Below are 20873 nucleotides of genomic sequence, written 5' to 3' on the forward strand. Positions count from 1 at the left end.
CATTTTTCTAGCACATCCTAGCAATGACCACCTGTGGGTATTTTAGACATCAACGCATTAAGTTCATCATAGCAGGCGTCCTTATCGTTGTCCTCAGTGGTTTCCGTAGGTACATGGGCACTAACGATTTAGAGACTGCATCTTCTGCGATCTCGCAGTCGTACAAAGGCACATCTCGGCGACGTTTAGACAAATTCCTCGACTAGGTTGTTATAAGCTATCCTAACAGCTATTGCACAGCCACTTACTTTATTTTCATCAGCATGGCCGCAGTATTTGGCGTAACTTCCAGTGTTGATGACGGATGCTATCTGTGATGCGTGTTTTGTACAGCACAGCAAACGGAACGACCCACAGGGATATCCCAGAAGTTCAGACGTGGCGGCTTGTTGAAGTTCACTCGATAATGTACTGTAGTTCGGCATGACGAAACAGATAGGTGTCTCCCAAGTTTACATGCTCCATCGGAGACTTCACCTTTCAAGTTGTGGATTTTCGCGATGCGCAGGACTGCAGCACCATTTTGCAATGTCTGAGAATCTTTTCTCATAACAGTGCAGGTTATATAGCTCGTACGTTTCTAATGCCTTATAGCGTAAAACAAAATTACTTTCTTGGAAGAATGGGGCATGTGTGTTGATGAAAATTTCGCTTTTGCTTCTCGGATAACATCGTTCGTGTTTTATGAGGTTTCATTGAAATAAAGATGATGTTCAAGGAATTAAACATTGCTGATCACAGAACGAGATTGGCGTTGGCAGCATTTGCACCAAGTCATTGAAGCTGAACAAACCAAGATTTTTGTGATCACCCATTCAACTCGGCAGTTCTTTTCTGTTACGCAACAGAGAAAGCATCTTACCTTGATGCCACAGCGGAATACCCACGGAAACTCAGGAACCATTGGTCGTTTATATTGTTAGGAAGGATGTAAGTGGCACTTGAGTGAGACTACCAACTGAATGGGTTTATGTGTTCGTAGCACTAATGAATTAACTAAGAACCCAGCTGAATAGAATCACATCGACTCGTCAACGTCACTCACAAAACTTATGAACATTCTGGAAGACTACTGCGGGGGAAAGGAATGAATAAAAACGATACTGAGCTCAACAGTATAGTCAGCAAAATAATCAGTAGTCCTTGTACATCAATGTCATAGACTGTTGATTCTTTTAGCACAGAATTCTGGTGGTAGTGAATTAAAATGTTGAGGACCGAAACTGAGTGAAGCTTATGGGACAACCTGAAAATGAAAACCGACTATCCCACTTATTACCAAGCTAATACGCGTATGCTGCTAGAAACTGCAAAAGAAAACATCACAAATTAAGCTTTTTCTTCGCAAGAGTTCCTAACATATTAAAGATTTAGATCCTTTTTGCAACAGCTAACCGTACTTTCGATTACCACTATGACATGAGTGCTTCGCAAGCGATGGTAGAAACGTTTGATATGTTTAAATGTCTTGTGACCAGTGATCTTTCCGCTCTAGTGTAACCTTCTAGAACCTATGATCGAACAAATCCTGAACATTTACTGTCGGGTTTACTTCTATTTCTTGTTGCGAAAGCTCATTATCAAGTCTTCCGCATTTGATTACGCACCTGTATCACCTGTATCACCTGTGTCTTCGTTATTCATCGATTTGGTCGAACGGGCACCAGTAATACTTCCGATGGCGCGCAAGTGTTGTCCAGTGGCATCTTTTCTCGCCTAGTCAAAGAGGGTCGTATTTTTCTTTCAAGGACTTCGTGAAGAGGTCTGACCATCGCGTTAGCGGATTTCCTGCGGTGCGTTTAAAGGCATCACCCCACGAATCTGAGGTGGTGCAGATTTCAGGTGGAGTAGGATGGGAGACTACGGGGAGGGAGGTGATTCCGTCCATTTCTTCCTAATTGCCGTAAAAAACGGCCCGGAAGATACGGCTTCATTCGTTTTGGCGCACCATTTTGTACAAGAGGTTCGATTGGAGCGCGCCAGTCTCGTGCTGCGCTGCATCTTCCGGGCCGTTTTTTTACGGCAATTAGCAAGAAATGGATGGAATCACCTCCCTCTCCGTAGTCTCCCATCCCGTACACGAATACTCCACCTGAAATCTGCACCACCTCAGATTCGTGGGGTGATGCCTTTAATGTCCCATGGTAACCAGTCGCTTATGGCCCTGGTCCAACGATTGTCGTTGGAACGCATCACGTGTCCGGCCCACCTAATTTTGCTTTCCTTGGCAAATGCGGCAGCGACTTTGATTTTCGATCGATGACGTAGGAGTTAATTTTGAATCTCGTCCTGTCTAGGTTAAAAACCGATCTTTTTACTCGTTTCATCAAATTCGTTCAGCATCCGTTCCGCATGATTGATGCTAGATGTTATCAAAACGATGCCATCAGCGAAACGAAAATGGTGTAAATGCCAACTGTCAACTTTCACTCTCATGTTATCCCATTTCAATCCTCGCATCGTGTTCTCGAGAGTGGCACTGAACATTTTGGGTGCAATTGTCTCACCTTGATAAACTTCTCTTTTCACGTCGATTATGACATCATTGTAGAATTGGGAAATTTTGGTCGTGAAGTTGCTATACAACTCACGAAATATCATCATGTGTGTGTGAACTAGGGACGCTTTCGTTGTCCAAGGTCTCGTTTTCCGCTTCGGTTTCAACTGTATCGAGGGCTTTCTTCAAGTCGATGAAAATGAGACACAGTGGCATTTTGTACTCTCGCGTTACTTGTACAAGTTTTGAAACGGGGCGTATTTGGTCAGTCGTCAACCCTTTTCGGAACTTTGCTTGCTCGCGTGGTTGTCCTTCATCTAAGATTCTTTCTCTTCTATTTAGGATTACTCTTGTGAAGAGCTTGTAGATGACAGACAGTAAGCAAATTGGGCGATGGTTGCCGATGTCTTGCAGGTCTCCCTTCCTATACAACAGCACGATACTGCTGGCTTCCCATTGTTTAGGTACCCTGCATTCTGACAGATGACGAGTGAAGAGCCTCGCCAGCGTGTTGATGAGTTCTGGCTGTAGGTACTTCAGATGTTCAGGCTTGATTCTGTCGACCGGGTGAAGCAAGGTTCTTCACCGACATGATGGCATGTCGGACTTCGGAAGGGATAACCTTTGGAATGACATGTACATCTTCCCTCAGATGGTGAGGAGGCAAGTGGACGTGGCTGTCGAAGAGATCCGAGTAGAAGTCGTAAACGACCTTCTCCATCCCCCTTCTCGATGTTGTAGTTGTTCCATCTCGGGTCCGGAGAGCAGTCGTTGTTGTTTTGCGATTTGGGAAGTTCCGACGGGTGGAAGAGAATGCTCTTTCCCGCATTTGCAGCTTCAGCCAACTCTACTGCTTTTCTCTCTTTAATATCTTTTTTTATAGCCTCTCTGCGAAACCTTGCGAGCTTAGGCGCGCGTCCTTTGTTCTTTCTTTTCTCATGCTGCTCTACGCTGACGTATAAGCTCTAGAATTTCCGGAGGCTAGCGTCTCTTGGTGGTTTCCTTCTACCTCCCTGCTTACCATAACTCTTATTCGTACGGTAATGGAGATGTTCCACGGCTCGGTCATATTCATCGTCGATGTTGTTCATTAGAATAGCTTCGCAAAATCCGGTAAGCGGTGGGAAGGGGTCCTAGTTAATGATAGTTCTGGAACTTTGCACTGTGAGCTTCACAGCACTGTGAGCTTTCACTTTGCACTGTGAGCTTTCACGATGATGTGGTCAATTTCGTTATGATACCCTCCATCGGGTGATTCCCACATCCAGCGTAGAGAGGAGGGATTGTGGAATTGTGAGCTCCCATGGATGGTCTTGGTCGTCATGATAAACTCAGAAAGCCTCTCTCTCTGCTCATTCCATTGAAGGCCGTGGGTTTTGATGCGAAGTTCTTGGGACGTTTTTCTGGGGCCAGTTTAGGCATTGAAACCACCATTTATAACCTTGTAGAAAATATGATCTTTTCTGTACAACTTCTCCAGGTCCATATAAAAACTTCGACTTCTTCGTAGCTTGATGTTGGAGCGTAAGCGACGAAGATTTTCAAAGCTAGCCTTGAACCACTTTTTCTCATCCGTAAATGTCCGGTTCGAGTTGTAAGTTTTTTTTTTCTCGAAAGAATCGATGTTCATTCCCATATTCGTGTCGACGAGGACCAATTCCACCAACTACTTTACTGTCGCATGTCCCTAAAACTGTTCTTCTCCAGTGTCATACACAGCGCTAACTGGGTAGCGTCGTCTTGTCTCGGTCAGTCCGATGACGTCGTACTTAATCTTCCTAGCTTGCATCATCAGATCTTCAATGGCCGCATCTGATACAAACGTACGGGCGTTGTAAGTACAGATCGTCATCCTAGTCCTTTTCCGTTTCGGTAGCCTGCATCACTCCTGCAACCCCGTCTTTCCTGGCGCTACCCTACCAGGCCTTCCTCCGGAATCAAGAGACTCTTTTCTATCACAGTGTTTTGCATGAAAATTTAAAACCCATGGGCAAGTTGCAACCTTCTAGTCTCATGAGTTTCGAGAGAGCGTTGCGCTCTCCTGGAGTGGACAGCTGGAGCTTATTTGTTGGATGCGACTCCAAACCTCCCTTGCACCTCGCAGTCATTTGATTGTAGGCTTTTAGCCTGGACCGACGTGCAGGATAGTAGTAGTAGTAATAGTATTAAGAGACCATCCTGGCACTGCAGAAACAGGGAGTTCATCCCCTGAATCCAGCAGGGTCTTAGGGCGGGTACAAAGTCGGATTTGGTCCGCGATTAGTCTGGCACCTGGGTACGCGCCACTTAGCCTCGCGACTAACCGGCTGTGATCCATCTAATAAGGGGGATCCGTGGTTTGATTACGCAACAACACATATTCTTTACTTGAAAATAGACTTGATTTTGAGCCTTTGTCCCTAAGATGAAAGGGGATTGCTCTCATCATGGTTTACAAAATCCCTCATGGTTGCACTAATCTGGTAATAAATGGACGATAATCTAATGATAAATGGTCCCATTTAAAATAGTTTTTCATTAATGCAACTAGATCAGATTATTACAAAATAATACATAAAAACAGTGTTGTTAATTTCCAAACAAATCTTTTGCCAATTTATCGATCCCAAAAAAACGAAGGACTTTATCGTCCTTGGAATTGTCAAACCCTAGTACTACGTCAACACGTAGTTGTGTTTACTCTATAAATTCCTACTGATTTGGAATCACAAATTTCTCTCAACGCTCAATTCAACAAAAAAGGTTTGCCTTCATAGGCGTACTGTAGAAACGGCCACGCCCATAGGCGACACACGTATAAGCTTCCTCTATCGCAAAGGGCGGAGTCCAACTTGGCACTCTTTTCGAACTGGTCTGACAGCAAACAGTTCCTGATGTCGTGCCGTCCGCTGCAGCTGCTGCTCACTGTGTTGCTCACCGCCGCGCTCACCGCTGCCGCTGCCCAACGACGACTCTACTACGTGAGTCAGTTTTCCGAATTCTGCTTCCTGTCGTGTGACTAAAAACTCGTTTCCATCGAAATTCTCATTATTTTTTCATCTAGTTTTCTCTTCTCATCTTGCAGTGGATGCGAGCGTTTCAGAAACCTTTGAGAATTAGCTGTGCTGAGCGAAAATTTTGACTTTTGACTATTACTTCACTGTGGTTCCACTACGGTGCGCTGTCATTCTCAAAAAGCTAGGAGTGAGAGGAAAGTTTGAAACACCCTTCTCTGCTGAATTATTTCTGTGGTTGAAGTTTCGGCTGAGGCCTTAAGTGATACCCTAGTGACTTATTCTTTTTCCAATGCTCCGACTACTTAGTATTTATACATGATAATAGGAGAGCGCTTAACCGAAGTGTCAGAGATGACAAAACCTACTTCGCTCTATAAAAAATGGAAACAATTGAATTTAATTGTATGCATGCACTTCTGAATGATAAAGTGAGGGATGCGATTTTTCCTTTGTCGTCCTCAGCTCCCTCCACTGGTTCTTCCTATCAGGAAGACAGTAGTGCTCATGTTCGATGTACTCGTGCATGCTCAATTGTTTCTAGAGGGCGATAACATATCCCTTTTTTATTCTTTATTGCCAACGAACCTTATATCCTAATCCTAAACGAAGCTGCGTTGGTAGCATACAGGTATTTAGCACCTTATTTATTATTTACCACCGATATTTATCCGACGTTGGAGCTTTTATCCATAACTTCCTTTTCTGGGCAAAAAACTGCGGAGCAGATTTCGGAGTTCAGAATTTTCAACTTTTCTCCTCTATGGCAAGCTAAACCGCCCTGTAACACTTACCCATGGTTGTTTTTGCTTCATGTTCTAGCGGTTTTATCCTTACATACACTAACTCGCTCCACCTTTAAGAAACCTCAACATTTCCATTTTTTCTATCTCCTTCTGCTACGCCAGCTATTAAAACATCTGGTTAGCGTTTTCAACCTGCCTCCGCTGCGAAAGCAAATAATCACAAAAAAGCTCATTTTCATTCTATGATCGACTTATTCGCTTTTTGTTCAGAAGGATTCGTTTTTCTGAGCGGAAAATTGTTTCTATAGTTGGGTCGAAACGACATGAACCGGACAACTGCGCAAGCGGCTGCGCTCGAAGCCCGGCGGTGGAGGCAGCGGTTGGAATCAAGGTCGGAGCATGGCGAACTGCAGAGATGGGTGGTGGTAGCGAGGATCCTTACACGATCGCGAGCGGCTACGCTCTAATGCGCCGCTTCGAGCACAGCCGCTTTGCGCAACTGTCCGTACTTCATGTCGTTTTGACCCAACTATACACATACATCATATCATTTTTACATGTGTGTTCGTAAATTAGTGATGTTTTAATGTGAAACGTTACCAAGTCGGAGTTTCTATTTTACCAGGCAACTCTGGTACCTATTTATCTATTTTATCGACCTTAAAAGTACAGAAGACTTGGTTTGTTCCAGCGCGGTTCCGAACCATTGAGCGTGCAGCTGAACCTCTTACCGGCTGCGCTACATCCACCCGACCCTTGGATTAATATTAATTTTTATAATTAATATAAATTGCAGAAAATCATTGTTATCATTATGTTTACTACGTTTTTCCTGGCTTCTTTAATTTGTGGCCAAGGATTCGCAACATCTCTCCATTTAGAAAATTTCATTTCTCATTGTGGAAGTGAAAACCCGGTGTTTTTTCTTCTCATTTTATACGGATTTCGACATCTCGTAGTTTCAGTGATTAAAGGCATCACCCCACGAATCTGAGGTGGTGCAGATTTCAGGTGGTGTATTATTATAAGAGATAGTAGATTATGGAGAGGGGAGTGATTCCGTCCATTTCTTCCTAATTGCCGTAAAAAACGGGCCGGAAGATACGGCTACGGGCGTTCTGGCGCACTATTTTGTACGAGGAGCTCGAGGGAAGCGCACCAGCCTTGGGCGGCGTCTTTCAGACCGGTTTTTACGGCAATTAGGAAGAAATGGACGGAATCGCCCTCCTCTCCATAATCTACTATCTCTTATAAGAATACTCCACCTGAAATCTGCACCACCTCAAATTCGTGGGGTGACGCCTTTAAACATTTACTGTTGATGTAGAACGTGTCCAGATTTCCACCTAGTGAGCGGAGTTTGTTTATCAATGCACATGTCATGTTTTTAGAGACATCATGCAAGACATCATCAACATGCCTAATGAGTTCGTAATTAGAAGAGATGCATTCAGTTTTCTGTTTACATTTTTCCCGCTCAAATGTATAGTGTAATGAAAATACAGCAAATGAGCGACTCCTTATGAACATCACAACCTCAATCAAGTATCTGTTGTGTTTCCATAAGATCACAGGATGTAAATGTGTTTTCAAGATTTGCGGCATTATCTGATCTCAACTCGTATTTCATAAACTTAAGAAAGATCTATAAAGGATAAAAGTATAAAGTCTCTGGCGTTGATCAATCCCCTTGGGATGCGCCACCACGTTCATTTTAACTCAGAATCGTTCGAGGTTTACGAACGTGTATCTGGCTCTCACAATGACTTGCGGTGGCTAGCCGATGTGTCGAGTCAGCGTCTTCATCCTCCCAGACAGGTCTAGTGCCAATTTATCGACCCCGGGAGGATGAAAGGCTTGGTGAGCACTAGGGGGGTCTCGAACCTCCGATCGATCGTGCCGACAGCAGGGCCTCTTATCGACTGCGCTACACTCACCCGGAAAGATATTACTTGGATATTGAAGATATTTCTCTTCTACCGACTCCTTAGAGAAAAGTATTACTACGTGCCGGAAGCCTGCTCCTTTCGAAGTAAAGCAGCTATACACCTCTTCGAAGGTTCCATGCTTCCACACTACATGTGCCAAATTGATTCACAAAGCTATTCAACCGCTACTAATCTTTTACATATGTTCGAGGTTAATTTTCTTTGCGCTGTCATTACTCTGTGAGTCAGCAATTATTACGAGTTGCAGTGGTATCGATCTATATATCGATACCACTGCAACTCGTAATAATTGCTGACTATAATATATATGTATATATATATATATATATATATATATATATCGATATAGACAAAATTATACTGGACAACCAGTCAACACTAGATCCAATCCTAAAAATCAAATTCCCGCTTTGAATGAATCAACGCAAGCGCGGCTTTCGCAAATGCTACTCTTCCTCATCATCCCATCACCCTACCCATCCTGAAAGCAACATTTTCCGCAGCATATAATCTTCTCTAAGAAGTTTCCTTTCAATTCTTTCAGTAGTTTTCTTTTGTCGACCACTACTAGGAATCTCTTAGATAACGATGCGGAATGCTTTTCGAAACTCCAACGAATTGTAAGAGGAACGCTTGAATGAAAATTAAGACGCACACCAACTTTTCTCTTCTTTGCAGACAAAAAAACGGCTTTGATAGTGAGCTCTTACATATTTTAGAGGAATTTCTTGCTTTCTACCAATATCTAAAACAAGGAAATTTGTTAAGAAAGTGTTGAACATGGTAAAAGAGCAACAAGAGAAAGCAGAAGTAATGTAAACAATACAAGAACTGAAAAATTCCCAAACTTTTTGTCCGCGATATTTCCAATGATTCTGAAATTGAAAATTTTCTTGCTGCACTTCTCGTCTTTTTTTTTTTCGAAAGGAATTGTAATTGCGTTTTTGCGTAATTGCATTCATGAAGAAACTTTACGATTCACTCACAAAATGTATTCGAGACGCAGCAAAAGAGACGAGAAAAGAGCTTGTTTCTGCATCTGCTCAGGCAAGATCCAAGTATAGTTTTGTATGTGCCGCCCCCAGCACTAGTGATTTCAACCAAGCGAAGAGTCTGAGAAGCAACCTGCGTAGTCAGCTGCAGCATCATCGCGAAAACGTATGTACATAAGGAGCCAAGAGGTTTGAAAAGCCATGGTAGGACAAAAAGGCGAAGAAATACATACGGTTTACTAAGGCAGTGGAGTGGCAAAATGAAAAGATGTTCGCCAGTACTCAACACTGCTAATGGAGTCACTGTTGGCAAGGCAAGCCAACCAAATTAGAGGAATCTCTTCAGCACCTTGCTTAACCGCCAAGCGCCATCAGCTCCTGATCTGCACGCCCAGAGACCGAAATACATGGTCAGCGAGGAACTAATGAAAGAAAAGGAGACTCTGGCCTGTACCCAAAATATTTCCAAAATATATATGAGGGGCGGGTGTAGCGGTTAGAGGTTCCGCTTCCTGCACGATCGATCGGAGGTTCGAATCCGCTCTAGTGCTCACGAAGCCTTTCATTCTACCGGGGTCGATTAATTGGTACCAGAGGAGGATAAAAACGCTGACTTGACACATTGGCTAGCCACTGTAAGTCGTTGTATAGGCCTTTCACGTTCGTAAACCTCAAACGATTCTGATTTGAAGTGAACGTGGGGGCGCATCCCAAGCGGATTGATCAACGCCAGAAACTTTTAACTAACTTTTATCCAGAATATGAAAAATAGAAAGGCTGTTGGAGATGGCGGAATTAACGCAGCAATGTGAAATTTTGACGGAAATAGCGCAGAAATGCTTAAATTTCCTCCTCCGTCTGAAGTGCGTGAACTGACAAAGATCGTCTGCTCAATATGGACCGGTGAAAGGTTACGTGACTCGTGGAGACACGCTATCATAATTGATATCCATAGGAAGTTATCCGTCACAAATCCAAAGAACTATTGAGGAGCATCATTACCGCGTGTTATGTAGAAAGTCTCGGGATGAATTATCCTGGACCAGCCCATACAACACTGTGAAGAAGGAAAGCGCGACGAGTAAGCAGCTCTCTTCCTGGACGATTTACGATTGTCAAGTTTTCATCGTCAGGAGAATGATCGAAGTGTGGTACTCGAAGCCAGTACAGTTAGCATTTTTGGATTTCGAAGGCTTCCGATCCTTCACATCGGGCCAGGAAAGCACGCTCGCCTTCCGGGTCCGTGATGAATCGGCGACCAACTGCTACACTTCGTATACAAGGATGTAGAGCATCGTTCGAAGTGGTAACTGGAATAACATGATGGACAGTGACGGTCCCGTTATTGTCCCCTTGAGCGATCTCTACTACGCCGACAATACTGCTGAGGCTAGCTGCAGCTTATGGACTAGGTTTGCGTCATGATAAGCAGCTGCTGTGACCCTCCTCAAGATCACCAACGAGAATTAGGATGAACGGTCAACCTGAATCCGTGGATGAGTTCTGTTGTTTGGATTGTTTGCTGAAAAATGACGGAAGCTAGGCGAGAGATTTTCAGCTAAAATGCGATAAAGCTACCTCAAAATTCCGCTGCTGACAGTGCCTGTGGTCTTCCCTTATCAGTGAAGGCAAGCTGCGAGTCTACTTTTCTGCAGTTCGCCCCTTGTACGGATCGGAGAGTCGTGCAGCACCGTCCATAGACGAAATGACAATGATGACGAGGGTAGAATCCACAGAACGAAAGCTGTCTGGGGAGTTGTGCGACGTTTTTTGGCCTGTGGTATGCCAGAAGTAAGACTTTTACGTGGATGTATATATGGCGTACAGCCGGATGACACGTGGAGGGCACCAACATCTAATACATCCCTCAGCTACATTAATACTTTTGGGCAACGGCGATGTTCCTTGTGGAGGCGTAATTGGGCTGAATTTCAAAAGTTGTCATCTTTCGCTGACGCTACTATTCATCAGTTAAAGGGCCTCACTTTCGCCACTTAAGCTGATGTCGATGATTCCTCTGAAATGTGAGATAAAATTCAAATTTAAATTTAAAGTGCAAATATATTCATACATTCACTTACACGTGTTATCATTATTAGGGGGTTGGTACAAAAAATTGTACGGATACTCTGAATTGCGATAATTCCGAAAGATTGCGCACATTTTTTCAGATGTGAAACACCGGAAGTGGAAGAAATGAAATGCTGTTTTACTCAAGGCAAGTAAAACTTGAAGATCAGTAGTTATTTTTCCAGGTCTGAATCAGTGTTCAGACCTGAAAAAATAACGAGTTATTAAGTTTTCATGTTGGTAACGCGACAGAATTAGCCTCTCGAGAACACGATTGGGAAGTTCTTATGCACATAAATTTTCTCCTGACGTTGTTCCATCCAGCTTCCGCTGGCGCCGGTCTTTGTTCAATTTCCGGAATTATGCGCGAGAAATTTTCCATTGATGATAATCCTTGCAAAACTTCCTTGTTGGTTTTTTCAAGGAAAAGTTGGGCCAATTTTGCAGTGTTTATTGTTTCAAAAAAAAGTGAGTCTCCCCAAAAACGGATTTACGTAATAAGTTGTTGATGAGAGTTTACACTCAAGTGTCTGAGTGTTACGTTCTTTGAAAGCCTCATTTCGAATAAAGCCCAAGAAAATGAACAAAATTATATGACAACACATTAGTAGAATGATAATGTCGTCTCAATAAACACATTAGAATCAATACATATCTACTGATTTATAGGAAGAGCAACGTTGCTGTAGTCGGGTCCAAGGGACCTGAAGCTCATTGCAGTTGTGTGAGCTCCTGCACTCTAGGCGGCGATTGGGATCGAGGAGTGGGAGTGACTCTTGCTGGCACCACTCTTTGTTACTATGAAAGAGGGGCTAGATGTGGTCTTATCTTGATTCCAACTCAGAGCTCCACCGCTCCGCATCGATAGAAGCCAGCTATCCAGCTGAACACAGCCTCTGATCGTTTTGACCCGACTATAAAAGCTGGTGGCAGCGAAACAAGAAAGGCGGTTGGAAGCTAAAAGCAACGAAATTGGTAAAACGTTGCTCAGATTCAGATTGTAGATGGTATATCACGATGCATTTTTAATGTCACATTTGGACTCTACCTAACCTACTCATGGTGAAATATCCAAAACACTTGACGCTTTGTTGTGTTGATTGATTACACAGAGCTAAAACGCTTGAGATCACATGAGCAGTTATCATCAATGTCAGAAAATTCCTTCGGCCATCATTCCTATCATATCCAGTGGTTCAGCTGAGTTTGCATCTTCCCAAATGTCGACATGGTCTTATGGTCTTTCGCACACATCGTACGACCGTCAACATGTACACAGTTTGGATTAGCAATCACTAAGGAGAGTGCCCCAAAAGACGTAGCCCCTGGTAGTTCAAGGCGTTTCATCTGTAACAGAAAAGAATTAGTCGAAGTACTGAAACGGTGTGAATTAGTTGTTGTCTTTGATGAACGGGGATGCTTTAATCAACTAAAACTAAGGTAAACAACGATTCGAATAAACAACGCTTTCAAACAAAATTTTCCGGGTTCTGCCATCAAGGAGATTCTTATGGAAGTCACTTCAACCTCCTAAATCTCCTAAGGTTTTAGTTGTATTTCTCAAAGATCATAGAATAAAACGGTCGGATGAATGCTTTTAAGGTTTACGCTTTGGTACTACACAATGCTTTTCATATACTTAGTCGTAGTAGTCGTAGAGTTCCGTATCAACAGAAGCTTTGCTTGACAGGTTTGAAAGATGATGAATGTAGAAAGAAAATCCGCCAACGGACGTCAGTTAGTATTAGATTACAGGCCAAGAAGGGGGTGGATGACGCCGACTTTTTCACTGAGTACATTTCAGGACGCTGCAAAAGAATTTTTTTTAAACGAGGAAGAAGTTCTCTTTTGAATATGTGGACAAAAGATCCGCGTACAATTCTGCAGGTGTCGCTGCCGGTGACTCCATCCAGAAGAACGGTAAAAGAAGTATGTTGCGTCGTTAGCTGAAACGTGTTCGTGGGAATAAAATGACGTCAAGAGCGAAGGGGTTTGAATAGGCGTGGGAGGACAAAAATCTCTAGGAGTGCCTTTTATCCAATATTCTATCCAGAGGCGGTATAGCGGCAAGATGAAGGGGTGTTTACCTTTCTTCAGCAACAATCCAACAAAGACGCTGTCAGAGTGGCAACCCTGTCCATTTGGAATAATCATTTCACGACCTTGCTTCAACAATTTTGACAGCTGAAACGCAAACACCATCTGTCGCTGACTTCGTGTACGTCCAACGATCGACATACACAGCGGTCACCGGAGAATCACCGACGGAGTGGGGGGTTCTAATCTGCGATCAAAAAATGAAGAATGAAAAACCCGGCGGAAACGATGGAATTACCAGAATTTGAAGATCATTCGTTCAATACTAATTGACGACTGGCTGACTTGTGAAGACATGCTATCACCTTATCACCACCGGCTTCCACCTCCACACCATCGACAATTGATCATTTCTTCATTATCAGGAGAGAGATCGAAGTTTGGCAGCAGTATTCTGAGCTTCAGCTTTTTTGAACTTCAAAGCCTTCTTCGACTCTTATCATTGAGGCCGTCCTCTCAACGCTCTCAACGCGTTTTGAGCTAATGGAATTTCAGGAAAATTTATGCGCTTAATCAGCTATATGGATAAAACAACTGCTGCGATTTGAACATCCGCGTGATGTACTCCGCCATTCGAAGTGGAAACTGGGGTGAAACAAGGCGTCATGGCGGGATCGTTTCTGTTCAACTTTGCCGTCCATGACATCATATGAAGAGGAGATGGGCAGTGTCCTTTCTAATGTCGTTTCAGCACCATCAGCACTCCCCATGGTCGATCTCGAGAATGTCGACGATCGTATTTGCCGGTTATATTTGCCTCTGGCAAAGCGGAGTGGCAACATGTTGTGAACCTCGTTTCAAAATGAGCTACAGCATATGACTACGTCTGTACCACCAGTACACCCCTTGACCGATCTCGTGTACAATATTGTCGAAGCTAACTGCAGCTTATGGGCTACGTTTGCGTACTGATAAGTGTGAGCAGCTGTGACTCTCTTCGAGACCCTAAACAGGAATTAGGACGGACGGACAACCCAATGAAATCGTGCATAAATTCTGTTATTCGGACACTGCTGAAAAACGATGACAGCTACGAGAGAGAGAGAGAGATATTCAACAAAGATGTGCTAAAACTAACTTGGGATTTAACTCATTGACTAAGTGTCTGTGGTCGACCCCCATCGCCAACGATGTCAAGCTACAAGTCTACCTATCCGCAATTAGCCCTATCATGATGTGCGCTGACCATACCCCGGCGAAGATGGATGCGAGTAGCCGCGTAATGCAGTGACATCTGAACGCCGTTTCAGTCAAGTGAGTCATATATGTTTCTTCTCTTCAAGGCTTTCGTTTCTTTTATGAGACACCTTGAACGACCACTCATTCTATTATAATTAGCCCTCCTTGAGCCAAGTACGTAATTCCAATCGTAGTTTCTCCTGCTAAAGCACTCGCGTGAAAAAATATGTCACATTTTTTTCCCTTCATTTCCGTTTCTAACATTATTTCCGCAAGCTGAAGCAAATGCAAAATAGATAAAACTGATTAACACGTTAACCGTTGGCTGTTTATTCCACTGATCGTGTGGGGGTACTAGAAACATATACTTTCTTCATGAACATCGTCTCCTCCGAGTTTAGCTGGAGACCAATCTTTCTACACGTCTCATCAAAATCGATCAGAATAAATTCTACCTGACTGATGCCTGATGTTATCAGAACGGCGAAATCGGTAAAATTAAGGTAGTGTGACTGTCCGCCGTCAGCTTTCACTCCCATGTTATCTCTTTCTTGCATTACGTTTCCGAGAGTGGCACTAAAAATTCTGGATGAGATTATGCCACACTGCCAAAACTGTCTTTACGTCGATAATGATGTTATTAGGAATTTTGAACTTTGGTATTGCTTTTTTATATAATTGCAAAGTGTTCTTTTGTTTGGAATAAGAATTCCTTGGTTGTCCAAGTTTTCCAAGACCGCCTGAATTGAGTCGAAGGCTTTCTTCAAGTCGAGGAAGGTGACCCACAGTGGCGTATTGTACCGTAGCTATATTTCTATAAGTTTCGGAACGGTGGTTAATCGTACTGAAGCTTTTTCGAAACCTTGCTGGCTGTTTTACGTGTGTTCCTTCAACCCTACTTGAGATTACTTTTGTGAAGAACTTCTAAAAAGACAATGAGTGGGAATTGTGAAGGACGGGGAACAGTTTCTTGAGATGTTCAGGCTTGATCCCGGAAGAAGGAAGATTCTTCACGGACGTGCACGTCAGACTTTGGGATATTTGGGTGTTCACGTTCCGTCAGATGGCTAGGAGATAGATGAGGCTGTCGAAGATACGGGAGTGAGAGTCGTGAATAAAATTCATCCCTTTCCTCGATGCTGTTACTGTTCCATATGAGTTCTGCAACGTTGTCATTTTTGTTTTGATTAGTGAAACCTTGACAAGGCGTAGCGAGTATTCTTTCTTGACTCTGGTGCTTCAACCTTCCGCAGCCCTTTTCTTTTTGATGTCTTCTCCTATCGCTTTTCTGTAGAGCCTCGCGAGCTCGAATCTGAATTTGTGGTTGCGCGCCGTTCGTGTGGCTCTACGCTGGTCTTAGCTGTAAACTTTTCCGGCTTCTCTTGTTGGTTTTGAAACTATCCTTTTTCTTCGCACAGTCCTGAAGATGTTTTACGAGTCTATCGTATTCGCCGTCGCTCATGTCTATTGCGATATCTTCCCAAAAGTCCGCTAGCAAAGCGAATTGGCTGCAGACATTGATGATTGTACATTTTTGCTTTCTGATCTTTGCAGCTTTCTTTCTTTTCCATGCAAAGGAAAATCTCCCTCGATTACATAGCAACAGTGACATTATTCAGGAAAAATCTCTTGATGACGGTGATGTTGTCAATTTCATTACGGTACCCTCCAATTCCAGCTCAGAGCGAAGTTTTTCTGGAAGAGCAAGCTCCGCTGAGTGATGATTACCCTGCATGATAAATTTGGAAAGCGTCTCTCCCTGCTCATTCTACACTTGCAGACCAGGTCCAGAAGTGAAGTTTCTTAGGTGTTCTATTGGGACTATTTGGCGTTTAAATCACCAACAGTGGCTCTGTAGGTGGTATGATCTTCTCTTTAATATTCGCTGGGTCTGTATAGATCGTTTCGTCTTTGCCTTCATTGTAGCTTTATATTGGAACGTGAGCGACGAAGATAGTCAAAACTTAAGTTGATTCTCATCTCCTCATTCGTAAACGTCCGAGTCAGTTCGTGGCGCCAGTTTGAAAGAACAAATATGTACTGACATACTCGTGACGAGAACGCCGATTCCTCTCCTCTACTGTCGCATTTTCCTAGCACAGTTCTTTTCCAACCGTTTCGGTAGCTCAGATAACTCATGAGACCCCGGTACTCTAGGCGCTGCTGTGCATAGAGAACAGGGGTTGTATGAGTTATTTAAGCTACCGAAACGCTTGGAAAAGAACTGTACTAGGAAAATGCGACAGTAGTGGAGAGGAATCGGTTTTCTTCCAGAGTCAAGTGAATTTTTCTTTCTTCTGTGTCGAGCGTTTAATTTTTATAACAAATGGGCAGGTTGCTCGTCTCTAGTTCCACAGGTTTTCTTGCGTCCTCCCGGAGTTAACAGAGGGAGCTTATTTGTTACAGGGAGCTCGAAATAGTCTCCTTCGGACTTGAAGTCACCTGATTGCAGGCTTCTGCCCGGACCGGTATGAGGGATTATCCAGAGTCGTATTATCCGCGTCTCTGGCAAGTACAAGGAATTTCTTGGTCCGGGAGTTAGCCAGTATCCACCGCAACGGGAGTGCACAACGTAGAATCGGGGCTAATCGATTGTTGTCCAAAATCTGTAGAAGAGGATAACCGAATACTTGATGTAAGTCAGGCGGTTGAGTGTGCAGGACAAAGTGAACATGCCCGTCGATGTCATAGCAGTCTTCACCCTCCTAAAGAGGATCCGAACACGTTTCCTGAAGACCGTCTTGTAGACGTCCATCGTGAGATGCGACCAAGCTGGGGCTACTGCCACGGAAAATTCAATTTTGACTGAATTTTCTTCAGATTTTTGCATTTTTCGTGGAAAACTACTGCAGTAACAATTTTCGTCGAAGGAGAGGTGAGAGAGGTGAAGCCGTTTTAGGGATTTTGCACCCTTATTAAGCGAAATCCAGGAATATTAACTTTTAGATTTCGCAATGTATGAAACACAAAAAGATGTTGTTCAACTCAATGCAACATTTCATAGCACGAATGACTGGAGAAATACGGAATCTTTGGCGACAAACATCTAGCCTTCCGTTCCTAATTGGACATTAATGAGCCACACTGTGCATCCTGCTATGATATTTGCATCGCAGGAAACGTACATCAAAATAGTGTTATCAGCGTCGGATCGATACCTCAAACTGATGTGATGTTGATAGGAAGAAAAGAAGGAGCGCAATAGTCAGGGAAATCAATAACAAAATGCTGCTTTAGGAAGCTGACCTAATTCCGCCTAGATGTGAATCCACTGGACTGTAGGTCGACCCTAACACTTGAGCAAGTACACGCACATCCACGAAGACCATACAAGGTCGTCTTCTCTAAAGAACCCAAAGCGTCGACATCCAGCATACTCAGCATGGAACGATGAGGAAGTTCTTGCAGGATTTTTCACAAATGCCTCCGAGACATTACGACATGTCTACGGAGACAATGGCATGACTTCACAAAACAACGTCCCAATCTATTGCCTACGGAGACAAAACTAACTACCCTTAAATGCTACTCATAGATGCGGAGAATCACTCAGCTGCGACATATATTGAAGAAGAAGAAAATACAGAGTGAATGTTGTTGAAATTATTGAATCAAATAGAACAAAAAAATGAGAATTAGGAAATATTCACTCATTCCAAACCGCCAACACATTATTATTAAATGTCACTTGGTTACATTGACAACCTACCAAATATTCGTAATACTTATCTTCGTCGCTTTCGCTGGGAATGATACGTGGTACGAGATGATCACTAGCTTGTAGCAGTATAAAAATAAAGAGGAATCCTCACTCAATCATGAAATATTCAAAAGAGGTATATTTGATAGCCTTGGATTGGGCTTTCAAACTGTTCATATAAGTGGAATAATTACTGAAATTAACAGATGGAATCGAATGTATTATATTCGTAAAGAATTGTTGCACCATCTTATTTTAATTGGAAAGCAGTGTTCGAGAAGTGAAACAAAACAAACAGAGAATTTGTAGAAAAATATAAAACACACTGGACGTTTCGGAAGAGATTGCTCTCAGTAATTTTGATGATTATCATTTATGTATCTAAATTCAACCATTTAGGTTGTAGCAAATTATATCCAAGCGTGCTTAGGAGGTTTCGCGATTCTAATTGGAGCAAGGGTTCTTTTAAACGTGCATGCAGGCGAAGCCGCGTACGATCGGTGATGAGTGGGTGACACTCCGGACAGAGCCGGTTAGTAGGGGTCCAAGACTGCGAGACGTTCTTAGGATAGACTCCCTCCCTAGTTGTTTACACGTTTTCCATACACTTAGAAATCGTGTCTCCCTGCATAGCAAATATAAGACCACTCAAACGTCCTGAGTAAGATAACAACTCTGCTAAATTTTAAGGGTTGTGATTATAAGTTAAATTACGTTCTGACAAAGAACATCCCCTCGACTTTAAAAGTATAGAGCCATTTGGGTCTTTGCATTAGAATCCAATCACCGTAGCTCATCTTGGTCGGCAAGTAGATGCACTGCACCTCAGAGATCGAAAGGCGATTCATAAAGATGAAGAGGGAGTTCCCTTCTACTGCTAAAGGGAAAGCTCGCTTTGTGTCTGTGTGGCTAAGATCCATTAACAGATTTGTATGTGTTAAAAATTACTGCAAATTTCAAACAAGAAAAATTCCTTAAGTGTAATATACGTCCTCAGCTGTAGGGTGGTTACGGTAATAATTTGAGGACTACGTTTGAATTTGAAAAAATGTAGAAAGGCAAAAACTAGCAAGGAATCGTCAATCTAGTCAGGCTAAATAACGACAAGATAGAGATATCTTCACCAGTTTTCAAGGTGGTTAATGAAGGTGCTGTTGGCAGAATATCAAGAGATCTCATCTACTCATAGAATCATAGAATAGGCTGACTCTTCTCTCATCTAGGAATATGGATTGATGGTAGAGAGGTCGTCTAATTGTGGAGAAATGTTCTCTTCCAGAAGGTGTTATCCGTCACAGAATCCAGTAAGTACAAAACACCTTCATTTATGCGTATAACATCAGGGCTGTGCGCGAAATACCCAGGAATGACTTGTCAAACACCGTGAAAAAAAAAACTTTCTTGTAATGAACAAACAGGCTTCCGTCCAGAGTGATCTACGAATGACCACGTGCTTAGGAAAGTGATCCAAAAAAACACTCTGTGCAAATACCTTTTCTGGACTTCGATATCGCCCTCAACACTCTTCATCAAGGCTTCTTCTCATGCGTTTATGGTATCTCAAAAATGTTCATCCGCGTAAATAACGAGATAAGTCGACTAATATTTGCAACCTGAAAAACAGCCGAATCTTCTTCCTTATTCAAAGTGAAAACTGGAGTAAGACCAGGAGAGCTTCTTGTTTTATTGCAGCTTCGACTTCGAACGCTGAATTTCATCCTGCTGTCGTTCGAACCGTAGCAGGTGTTTGTCGACTCAGATGGAGGAACGAATTTTCATATGATCGCATTAGCGCGAAAAGCGTTGGGAAGGCGGCCTCGAGGATTAGAAAAGCTAGCTGCACAACCTTCTTTAAGTCTGATTGCCACACTTCTATCACTGCGCTGTCAATGAGCAACTAGTTAGTCGTAGACTGCCCAAAATGGAAGCTAGCTTTCCGTCACCAGTCACGATTCCTTTGTCAATGTTTGAAGCCACTTCATTATAATCCGCTCCAAAACTTTGTACATTATCCGCACATGTGATGTTCCTATATAGTTCCTAGGATCTGTAACAGGTGAAACAGGTACTCTTGCGAAGGATAATTATGATGGTTTGTCTTTATGGTGTCAGGTATCTTTTCGACATATTGAACCTATGATCTTCATCATTTAAAGAACACAGAGGGAAGTTCCGCGCTAACCGCATATATCAGTTGTTAGACCTGCATTAGTCCAGAAGCTGATGGTGCTCGTTTGTTCAGCAAGGTGTTGAAGTAATCCCTGTAAAATTTACTAAGAACTTACTTCACCAAAAGCATTCCATTAGCAATGCTGAGGTCTTGCGGACTTCTTTTGGTCTTGTCGATGTGTTGCCTGTAGTCTTGTACATCAAGTAAAACAAGCTTTCCTTCGATACCTGCTCTCCAACACGTTTCCAAACCTCTTCGCTCTTGATTTCCATTCGTTTTCGCAAATACTTTCCAACTGACAACCAACGTCCGCCTCGACGCTACTTCTCCTTGAGATCGGCAATACCGCGAGGACGGACACATACAGAATTATGCGTGTATTTTGGTTGCGCAGGTGAAAAAGCGAACTTTTTCTGTGGTATTACAATCGGAAAGGTTTCTCCTGTAGCATCTAGGATACACTACACTCCAGTATACACT

General features: G+C 43.0%; 2 protein-coding genes across 3 annotated transcripts in view; one reads left to right on the top strand and one right to left on the bottom strand.

Moving 5' to 3' along the window:
• Window positions 1-2298: 2298 nt before the first annotated feature.
• RB195_018678 (uncharacterized protein) lies at window positions 2299-4349 on the bottom strand (the record flags this gene model as incomplete). Of its 2 annotated transcripts, none has more annotated exons than XM_064186229.1 (4): window positions 2299-2479; window positions 2592-3022; window positions 3088-3385; window positions 4192-4349. In XM_064186229.1, the coding sequence occupies 4 exons, from the start codon at window positions 4347-4349 to the stop codon at window positions 2299-2301; spliced, it is 1068 nt and encodes a 355-aa protein (XP_064042109.1). The 2 variants fall into 2 exon arrangements, with proteins under 2 accessions (XP_064042109.1, XP_064042110.1); XM_064186228.1 differs by lacking the exon at window positions 4192-4349 and adding an exon at window positions 3519-3572 and having other exon boundaries at window positions 2592-2814; window positions 3120-3462.
• A 1021-nt stretch (window positions 4350-5370) lies between these two features.
• RB195_018679 (uncharacterized protein) overlaps window positions 5371-20873 on the top strand; it is a gene marked incomplete at both ends in the record, with an annotated part of 20447 nt that continues 4944 nt past the window's right edge. The window contains one exon of the mRNA XM_064186230.1: window positions 5371-5457. Within this exon, the coding sequence (XP_064042111.1) occupies window positions 5371-5457 (87 nt within the window). The remainder of the gene's footprint in view (window positions 5458-20873) is intronic.

Source organism: Necator americanus, chromosome II, assembly GCF_031761385.1.
Source record: "Necator americanus strain Aroian chromosome II, whole genome shotgun sequence".
NCBI lineage: Eukaryota > Metazoa > Nematoda > Chromadorea > Rhabditida > Ancylostomatidae > Necator > Necator americanus.